The sequence below is a fragment of the Arvicanthis niloticus genome, chromosome 18 (genome assembly GCF_011762505.2).
Source record: "Arvicanthis niloticus isolate mArvNil1 chromosome 18, mArvNil1.pat.X, whole genome shotgun sequence".
NCBI classification, from domain to species: domain Eukaryota; kingdom Metazoa; phylum Chordata; class Mammalia; order Rodentia; family Muridae; genus Arvicanthis; species Arvicanthis niloticus.
The window spans coordinates 39,754,370-39,765,054 of NC_047675.1; the positions used below are offsets into that span (position 1 = coordinate 39,754,370).

The 10,685-nt window shown below is 45.9% G+C and overlaps 1 protein-coding gene across 1 annotated transcript in view; it reads right to left on the reverse strand.

Moving 5' to 3' along the window:
• Positions 1–3,219, reverse strand: part of Adamts18 (ADAM metallopeptidase with thrombospondin type 1 motif 18) — a 145,144-nt gene extending 141,925 nt beyond the window's left edge. Inside the window, exon 1 of the mRNA XM_076915918.1 lies at positions 2,665–3,219. Within this exon, the coding sequence (XP_076772033.1) occupies positions 2,665–2,947 (283 nt within the window). The 5' untranslated portion in view covers positions 2,948–3,219. The remainder of the gene's footprint in view (positions 1–2,664) is intronic.
• Positions 3,220–10,685: the final 7,466 nt, after the last annotated feature.

The window sequence follows — 10,685 nt, forward strand, 5'->3', positions numbered from 1 at the left end:
GCTGCTTCTGATGATTCCCTTGGCTCCTTAACAAGGGGCACCCAGCTCCCTCTTGCAGCACCGCTAGGCATGAGGCTACTCACGCCAGCATCTGGATCTCCCTTAGCTTCCACTGGGGACTCTCCTGTTTAATCCCAGGCCTAAAATACAGTCTCTGCAGAAAACATGCCTTCAAACATCAGAAGCATCCTAGATAGAGGCTGATGTTTTTGAACTGCTCAGACTTGTTGGAGGGGGGTGTGGTGGATCAGGGACACCTGGAAAGGCATGTTTAAAAATGCCTTCCCCCTGGCTCCCCTGAGCAGCACTAATTGCTGTATGATCTGGGGGGGGGGGGGGATGTAGGGAGGGGAGGTGGGCAGTGAGGAAACAATTTGCTGTGGGAAAGAGCAAATTCAGTACACTGCTTTCTTTCACAAGACATTGGAATTGAAAAGCATCGTCCCAGAAGGTGTGGAGCATGCCCAGTGTGAATTTAAAAAAAAAAAAGAAAGAAAAGAAAGAAAAGAAAAGAAAAGAAAGAAAGAAAGGAAGAAAGAAAGAAAAAGAAAAAATCTTCTGGGTTTCCACTTTCTAGGCACAGAATGGGAAACTAATTTGAAAAGTGTTTAGAAAGATCCAGAGCAACTAAGAGGCATGTTTGAGTCACTTGGGTCCTTGGCTTGCAGAAGAGAAAGGGGGTGGAGCAAGGGGGATTCCCTTCCTTGAACAGACAACAATGAAATAAAAACAGAAGATGCTAAGGAATCAGGGAGTCTCACAGTGTGTCTGGATTGGGATCGATACACTATACTCTAATTGTATTCTAATTGGGCTTAATTAGCAAAGACACCCAACAAGCCAATAACAAGCCCTGTTTATTTCTGGATCATTTGTGACTTTTAAGGCATGGCCAACTCTTTTTATGGCTCTCTCTCTCTCTCTTTTTTTTTCTCCCTCTCTCCTTGAAACTAGAAACACCCTATCATTGACATATTTTCGGAAAACAAAAGAAAAAATGCATTTCCCTTCTCTTTCTCTTAAAACCAAGCAGTACACGTTTTAGTTCTCAAAAATTCCTGATATGTTGCTCTGCAAGTATGTAGCTTTTGATTAAAGCCAACCTTTCTTTCTTTCCTTTTTTTTTTATTAAAGGGAAAACCCATTTTTCTCTATCTACCAGTCATACCTAGCTACATAATAACCTTTTCCTACATATGTTCCAGACAGTTTCTCCAGTGTGTGTTTCTTACCTCCTTCTGCATGGTCATCTGAAACTCCACCTGCTCTTACTTAGAAGATGGTGTGAGAGTGTTAGGCAATCATCAGAAACATCAGGACCCCTCAACCCCTATCTACCCCAGACACCTGCTAACAAGTCTGTTTCCAAGAGAGGAACATACAGGCTGTTGGTTACATTCGGTCCTGTCTTGGAAAGAGGTCCCCTGTATATATATATATATATATATATATATATATATATATATATATATATATATATATATATAGTGCTAGCTACTGATGGTGCTTCCAGGGGCTAGGAAATGTAGCTCAGTAGGCAGAGTTCTTGTCAGACATGCATGTGGCCCTGGGTTCAGTCCTCATCACTACATAAACCAGGTGTGTTGGGCATGCCTGTGAAACCAGCATTAAGGAGGTGGGGGTAGAAAGATCCTAAGGTCAAGGCCATCTTTTCAGTAGCTAGATTACATGAGACTCTGCCTCTAAAAACAAAATAAAGAAGTCCTTACAGGCCATGCCCCCGGACAGAAAGATTCCCTGGCCTTTAGATCCTGGTGGAATAGGAGGGAAGTTTTAGAAACTATAGGCTCTGACTGGACCAGTGCATTCCTGGGTCTCTTGTCCTCGGAACACCCATTCTCCAAAAGCTTTTACCCATAATTCTTGCAGCTTTCAGTCCCAGAATGAGCCCTTGCGTCAGGACGAGAGGACTCAATTCTACAAAGATGACAAATTTAGCATCCCAAGAAATCCATGTTGGCTCGTAAGGTCTTGCCAAAGAGCCCTGGGCAAACAACAATTGTCCTCCTGCAGCTAGTGGGAAACACTGAGAACAAGGGTTTCCCTCACTGGGAGTTCATAAATGAGAAAACCGAAGTGTGCGCTGAGTCTTTGAAGCTGGGGGACTTTAGAGACAGGAAAAAAAAAAAAAAAAAAAAAAAAAAAAAAAAAAGACTTAAAGCACCTTGTGGGAGGGCTTTCCACCTAAAGAAGGCATCTTAGGGCATCCAGTGAAGCAGGAAGTACAGTGGGAAACGGGGGTGGGGGTGGGTGGGGGGAAGCACGCTCACCCCTCTCAGCCTCAATCTGTGGCTTTCTTTCCCAGTGGAGGAAGGAAACGAAGGAGCCTTTTATCAATTCCCCACCCGGTGCCCACTTCCTTTCTAATTTCTTACTTAAGTTCGGATTTATTTTTCTTAACAAGCCATCTGTGAAAGGGGGAAATTATTTTCTCATCGATGTGCCTCGCAGCTCGAGGCACTGATTTTCTGATAAGCTCCCCCTCTCCAACCAGGGTGCCTTTTGCTCAGACAGCACACACCTGCCAGGTTAGGCGATGCGCCTTTTCCTAACAGGTCTCACTCTAACACAAAGGGGACCAGAGTACGAGGGGGGAAGCCCTTGCCGGATGGTGGAGTACCCAGAGAGAAGGCAAATACGAACCATCGTTTAGTCCGCTGCCACCACTGCTGTCGCTGTCACTGGCTAAGGCTACGGCCACCGAAGCACAGCAGAGGCAGCACAGCTGGAGCGCCTGCAAGAAAGAAAAGGGTGACACCGCCGCGTGAGCAGCGCCGCGGGGCGGGCGCCTCCCTCGTCCCGGCTGTGCGACGCGCCCCTCGGTGGTGGCACCTGCCTTGGCCAGACGCCCCAGTCCCGCGGGGCCCCAGGGCGGCCCGGGACCAGCGGCCCGGAGGGCGCACAAGCACAGGAGGGCGCACTCCATGGTCAGGTGTGGACGTGGACGCGGCGACTGCGGCTGGCGCGCATTGTCCCCCGAGGGCAGCGGAGCCCCAGGTGTGGCGCCAGGTGCGAGTCGCCGCCACCGCTCACAAGGCAGCACGGGAGCCTGCGAGCCTCCTCCCTGCTCTAGCCGAGCGGGTCTGCGGTGCTTCGGGGTGCAGGGGGCTCCCAGAACCGGGTCTGCAGCGCCCGTGGCTACGAAGCTCTGTCGGTGATGCTCGCGGGTCTGGGCGCGTGTCGGTATCAGAGCGAGTGTGTGCGGCTCGCGCCGAGCAGCGCCAGCTGGCTCCCCCAGCGCGCCGGAGCCGAGCGCCCGCCTCTCCTCCGCGCCGTGATTGGCGACCCGAGGTTTCCCCGGGTTCGTCCGAGCTCCTGTGCGGCAAAGGGCGTGGGATTTCTGGGCCTGGGCTCCGAGGGAGGGGACAGAGGGGGCGGGGAGGCCGGGTGGGAGTCAAGGAGAGGGAGGGACAGACTCACTGCCAGGAGAGGGAGGGCAACCCTCAGGGTCCGCCTTGGGATCCTAGCTCAGGCACAGAGAGAGATGAGCTGAGGCGCTGGAGGCTCAGGTAAGAGGCGTGACTTTTGGACACGTCAAAACGCAGAGTTTACTGGAAACTTTCTGCAGTTTTCTCTCTTGAGCCATATCCCTGGTCCTGCCCCGACCAGGTGGGAATCCTGAACTTTTGATGAAGAGATGTCCGACCAGCAGCTTGGATGCACTCAAGAGCGCCCTGATGCCCGGAATCCCACCAGTAACTAGCCCACCTAGAGCAACTTGAAGAATGGACGGTGGGCAGAGAATAACTAGTCATTGTCCCCCGAGTGGGAACCCCCTCCCTACACCCCTGCTCTGAGATGGCCTGTTCCATGCTCTCTTTTTGACAAGTTGAATCTTGTTCGAAGACACCGGAACCCCTTTGCATTAGTCCTAACAGACAGCTTGCCGTGGGCATGCGGTACCTCCTATTCTGTGTGCTAGCCGGTTCCTCGATGTATTTATTTGATTCTTCTGATCGCTACAGTTTGTAGTGAGGAAGAAAATACTTTTTCATACGGCAGAGGAAAAGGACCTTCAGTGGGGAGCTCAATACAGTAAAACAGCGATAGAAGCATGTGGTTGCAAGTAACATTAAGGAGCGCAAACTGGCTCTTAAGCCAAAAAGGTTGAAGTTGTGAGAGAAGAGGGAGAGAGACGACTTGTCAGACATGAGACGTCTCTTAGAGATGTCATTGTGTGTGTGTGTGTGGGGGGGGGAGAGCCCCAAACAGTAGGTCTACATCAAGAGCTTGAAATAGGAAAGTGTTTGTCTATTTTTTGAGGTCAGAGACAAAACCATCAAGTGGCTAGGCAAGAAGGGCCCTGTGGTGTTGGCAGGAGATTTACGAAGCCTGCAGGTGTATTGGATGCAGGAGAGCTGCAGGTGTACTGGATGCAGGAAAGCGTTAGATTTCAGTGAACGTGTGCTGTGTGTAGATGGGGAATATTAGCTCCAAAAAAATCAGCCAATGGGAAGCCTGTTGAGCATGCGGACCCATCAGAGGTACTGAGGCAAGGCAGAGAGGAGAAAGTTAGGTTACTACTGCCAGCATCAGACTCTGTCTTGATAGATCTTAGACCAAAAGTGGTAACAGGAGACAGCCCTGCTCAGTTCCCTCAATATCAGTTCAGTGAGGTCCATGTCAGTCTTAGAAGCAATAGGTCAATATACACCGTCTAGTTCACTGACTGCAACTGTGAATGAATGGTGAACTTGGGCTGTGGAGACAGAATGTGGCACATAGCTGCTGGAAGGATGAGGCATGGCTTCACAGTGAAAAATATCAGGGTTCGGTAATCACTGGGGTTTCCGAGGCTCCTGTCTTATGCTAAACAGGAATCATCATGATCTATCTAAAGGTTATCCTAAGAACTAAGTATATTTTTCTATGCATTTCATAAATAGGCTTTAAAGGAAAGAACAGAGGATGTTTTCTTTTTAACTTTGTATAATATGTTAAGTGAAACATATATGTTAAGTTACATATGTATCAAAAGTGCCTGACGCTGAGCCAGGACCCATTGGGGATAGGACCCAGAGATGAGCGTCCTGCAGATTATGACATGGGGTGACTTAATGCCTTAGGTGACTTCATGGAAGAAGTGGAAACTAAAGGAAATTAGACATCAAAGACCTGCAGTAAAAAATTCACCCCACCATGTCACTAACCAACAGACTGACCAAGAGACTGAACAAAGACTGGGGTCAATAATGCTGTAAGTCACAGTACCAAGTAAACTGAAGAGGAAACTGGAGGGGCAAATGGTCTACCCACAATCAGCTCATAATTATTGTGTCCCAGGCTAATGTTCTTCCACAGATTAAGATGAGTTTGCAAAAACAATTATTTGTGTCCCTTCAGGCCTCCTCCCTTTGGACTAAGTTCAAGATTCAAATCCAAGGAAACAGCTCTAAATTACATATTCTACGTTAAGTCTCAGTCTAAGTGCTACTACATTTGGACAAGGGCAACTCTTTGTGATGGGGACCCCCCCCCCAATGGATTATAAACATCAGGTGTTTAGCAGTCTCCCTCTGGCCTATCAACTACATACCAGTACCACTCTGAATTGGCTACTTTTGTCAGGACTGTGACAAAGTACAAAGTACCCAAGGAAGCAATGTAAGGAAAGGAGGGTTTGTATTAGCTCACAGTCAGAGGGGATACAGTTTATGTGGTCAGGAGAGATAGGCAGCTGGTTACATTGTGTCCACAGACAGGAAGCAGAGAGAGGAATACCGTATTGAACTCACTATCTCGTGCTTTATTCAATCTAATATTCCACCCACCTGTGGCCTAATGCCAATCACATTCAGAGTGAGGTTTTCACCTCAACTGTTAGCCCAATCTTCTAGATTACTAACGGCCACATAGACACGCCCAGATGCTTCTAAGTGATACGAGAGCCTGCCAAACTGTCAGTCAATATTAACCACCACATGTACACAGTTAGGACAGACATCCAGATGTTCCCATGGTGGAGGTGAGGAAGGTCTTGCCTTGGAGAGAACATGAATGCAAAGTGTAGTTCCTAATCTTAGTTTCTTCTCTATTAACATGGAGTCATCCAGTGCCCATCCAACGTGGTCCTCAGCCTCCTTATGGGCCTAACATAGGTGGTTCATCCACTTCCGTGTCTTTCTTGTTCTTATTACTCAATAGATCTCAGTCTGAGACTCACTTCTTGTAACACTATAAATACAGCCATCAAAATTCCAATTGTTTTCATGTACAGGTGAAAGTGTCTAGTCTCTTCTGCAGAGCGGATACACAAACATTTGACATTGAATTCCCTAAGAACTGGGCCTGCAATATGTTTGCACTACCTCTAGATGGTGACAGAGAGTCATCGGTACGGCCTCCAGCCTTGAAGATGGGGATTTTGTAGCACTTCTAAGTCATTTGGAAATACTTTGAAATGTTGTAGGTGATTTTAAAACTATAATCTAAAACACTGTAATAACCATTAAAGTTCACAAGAAGTCAATAGATATTTTTCAATCTTAGCCAAGAATGTGGTATGCAGATGATATTTAAATGTGGATGAAGAAATGGAGGAAGAGCTAAAGGCAAAGAAATGGAAAACAGACACATTTGATATAGAGAAAATATATTTAATTTTTTCCTTATTACCCTTGCTTTAAAATCATTAAAGTTGGTAAAGTTTGGATGTTGGTTTTATATTTAGTGACATAAACTTAACCTTCTTATTCTGCAAAGCAATATGTCTCTGGTAATATATCTCCTCCTGTCGAGGTCAAATGAGATAAACCCTCTTGTCTGTTTATACTGTCCATTGTCCTTGATCTGTAAAGGCGCGCATATCCTTCCCATAGAGTGAACCATTTCCCAGCTCACCATGGTTAGCTTTCTGAGCTAGCTACCTCGTAACTTTCACCTTTCCTACAGGCACAGTAGTGGACAGTGCTCAACCTCTTAAAAGCTGTATCAAATAGCTTGCTAGGTTTTTCTGAGCAGGTGTGTATCTCGTGGTTCCTGGACTTTCATATCTTGAGGAAATTTCCACCATCTTCAAGTGATGGAAAGGAGAAGCTAAAGCCAGACTTATTTCAGCCCAGCAGCCAAAGGAAAAAGAAAGCCCAGAGATGAGGGACTAGGCAGATGTTTGGTAAAGCACATGAGTGAGGGTCTGATTTCAGATCCCCAGAAACTCTGTAAAAACTGGGTGAAGTAATGCAGTTTTGTGCGCTCTAAGATTGGAGCTGGAGACAGAAGGATCTCTCAAAGCACACTAGACAGCTATCCTGGGAGACATCCCATTGAAAGACCCTGTCCCAAACAGAAGGCAGGAAGAATAGAAAGATCTGAAGGACATCTGAGGTTGTCATCTGACTTCTACATGCGTGCTGTACAGACATGCACCTATACCCACGAGCATATCACCACATATGAATATAAACATAACAATTCTTCCTTCCCCCATGGAAATCCCACCCTCATATGGATGTACCTACTAGGAGACTTGAGAAGTAGGAACACTTCCTGTTCAGCATCTCAGAAATGAGGCCAAGGTAGCAAAGTTGTCCTCAAAATCAGTGGGGTGGGAAGAGAGTTCCTGACTCTGCCTCCTTTATAACCAAATTATTCCTAAAGACACGGAACACAAAAGATGACATTCAAACCGAACACAGCAGCCTTTTACAACAAATTGGTAGTAGTGTAGCAGACAGAACCTTGGAGTTTAACATCTAATTTTCTAACTAGAGGTCATCCAAAACAGTTTAGGAAGTCAGGCCTGGGCATGGAGGTCTGTAATCCTAGCTACTTGGGAGGCTGACTTGGGGGGATTTCAAGTTCAAGGCCAGTATGGGCAATTTAATGAGACTTGATCTCAAAATAAACAGTAGAAAGAGGGCAGAGGGTGTGGCTTGGCAGTACAACACTCATCTTCCCTGCGTGACGCTATGAAGTCCATCTCTTCCGCTGTGCCCTGCTCTCCAATCAACTCATGATTGAGGAATTCCCAGTGGATCTTTTTCACCTTCGATTTGGCATTACATTTTATTTTCTTCTTCTACAGACACCGAACCAGGACTCTCTGGTTACCTGTATCAGAAGGTCTCCTCTCTCGGTTTTCCACTGTGGATCTTACTCTGCGTGTGGTATGCTTGCTTCCCTGATTCTATTTTTAGTCCTTTCCCAAGCTCTACTATTAAAAGTCCTTCGCTTGCCAGAGGCTAAAGAGGTAGTATTAAAACGAGGCTACTTATTTCCACAAACAAATTCAAGGCCAAGTTCGGAGCTAGTGGAAGAGTGGAGTACACGTACTTTTCAAAAGCTCTGGAAAATATCAAGCCGCCAAGGAAGGACAAATACCTTTTGTGTGCAGGCACCATTCTTTCCTTCTTTACCCATCATGCACCAGGGGGAGTTTAGACACCAGCTCCCCCGGAGCCTCAAGCCTGGTGCAGTGGGGACTGGTAACCACCATTAATCAGAATCACCTGGAACAATGTTGTAACTATACATTCTTGGCATCACTGTGAATAGTCCAATTAAGTGTGTCTGGGTTTCCGATGTAACTAAATATATTACAAAACAGTAATTGGGACCCATAGTACTTCCACTTCTGTTTGGATGCCAGAGCCACTTCCTAGTGAATAGGATTCACCGCTTCCGGATTTATCCTTTTCACTGTTTATACATGTAGAGGAAGCCTAGTACCTCACTGTAGCAGGAAGCAGTGAGTGATAAGGACTGAAGTGTCTGGTTTGTTTGATTGGGTTTGGGTGTTGGAGAGGGGGATTCTGTCTCTCAAAGTCATCGCTTCTTTTCTATCGTTTTGATCTATGTTGGAGGTATGTCTACATATATGACATGAAAATTGTATTTTGGGGAGAAAAGTAAACATCACACATTTTGTCTCATACATAGATGTTTATACACACACACAAGCACACATGACATGGTATGGTTAAGTGGGATTGTTCAGGGGATGGAGAAAAGGAAGTAAGAGAGGCCAAGTGGGTCAGTGAATTCATGTAAAAATGTCATAATGAAACCTATTGTTTTTAATTGTAATGAATTACATATACATGTATATAACTAATATACATGTATATTTATATATAGTAATGCTTTCACGTTGAAGAAAGTTGTTGGCCCAAGAGATGAACTCAAAGAGAATCTGCTATATTCTTTCACTGGTATTGATCTACCCAATTTTATACTTATTTCATTTACTGTGGTGGTGGTGGGGTAGCTGCTGGACACACATGCAGAGATCAGAAGACAGCTTGCAGGAATCTGGATCCTGGAGGCTGAACATGGGTCATCAGACTTGACAACACTCCCCTTAACCCACTGAACCATCTCAATGGCTAACCAGCGTCTTTTTCATGTGTTCCTTCTACCCCAGAGCTCATTGGAAAAGCTGAGCAGGGCAGGTAGGCAGGGCAGGTAGGCAGAGCAGGTAGGTATGACCTTTCACTCCTCACTGACCTGTAATGAGTCCCTACATTTCCTTCAAGTAAAACATGCAATAAAATGTATAAATTAATAAGTATAGAGAAATAGGAAGTGTTCAAATACAAGCATTAAAAATTCTAGACAGATGGAGACAGATGGAACTGGGAAAGTGAGCCAGCTGCTGGCACGGCTCATCTTTTAAGAGGAATTGCATTTGAATGTGGTGGAGACGGGGCTCAGTGCTTAACACTTGCTCTTTCAGAGGACCCTGGTTACATTTTCACCAGCTATGGTGGGCAGCTTACAGCCTATCATCTCAGTTTCAGATTCCAAAGGATCTTATGCCCTCTTCCCCCTGCACTCATGTGTGTGTGCATATGCACGTGTGCGGAAAGTATGCTCCCCACATATAAAGATGAAATAATTTAAAAACAGAGGTGCAGTGTTTGAAACTGAAAGCCACAGACTCCCTCGCAAAGCCCCCCAGCCTCGGCTGTCCAGTCCACTGTCCTCTTTTGATTTGTCACATTTATTCATCGATTCCCTGCTTTTATGTCTTTTGAACATTGGTGACCATGGATTTGTGTCTTTCTCGGTTCTCTTTCTTTATAGGATAACCTCCATCTGGAGTACAAGTCTAACCCCTGGGACATACTACTGCCATCTTCAGGAGTTCCTTGGGCCTGCCTGTTTGCCAAAGACTTGTTGACTTGTTGGCTCTGTCTCATGGGACACTCACCTGAGTATCCAGTTATTTGCTATATAGCTATATTTGCTATATAGTTATACTATATCCAAACCAGATATGTGCTATTCTGACATCATTGCACATGGCCTCTGTGTCTTGGGGAAGAGTTTAGAGTATATAGATGAGGAAGAACCAGAGAGGAGGTTCCATCTACATGGTCATGGAAAAGCCATCATCCCTGCTGAGTGCTGAGCTTCCAGTGTGTCCACTGTTAGATCACCCCTGCTCCTGCCTGTGACCTCTCACCCACTGCTCTGTAAGCACAAAAATCTCATTGATTCCCAGAGTGAACTTTGATGGAATGTATCTCAGGTTGTCACTGGGACCTGGGGGGTTGGGGTTGGGGGACTTTAAGTCTCTCCCAGAGAAGGAATTTTGGCAAAACCAGGAGCTGGTAACTCCCAGACTTGTTATCCCAGCTCATATTTCTCCTGTGCTCTAGACACATATTTCCAAAGATTTAGAGGACTTTTTTATTGCTGATGTATCTGAAGTGCAGGAAACT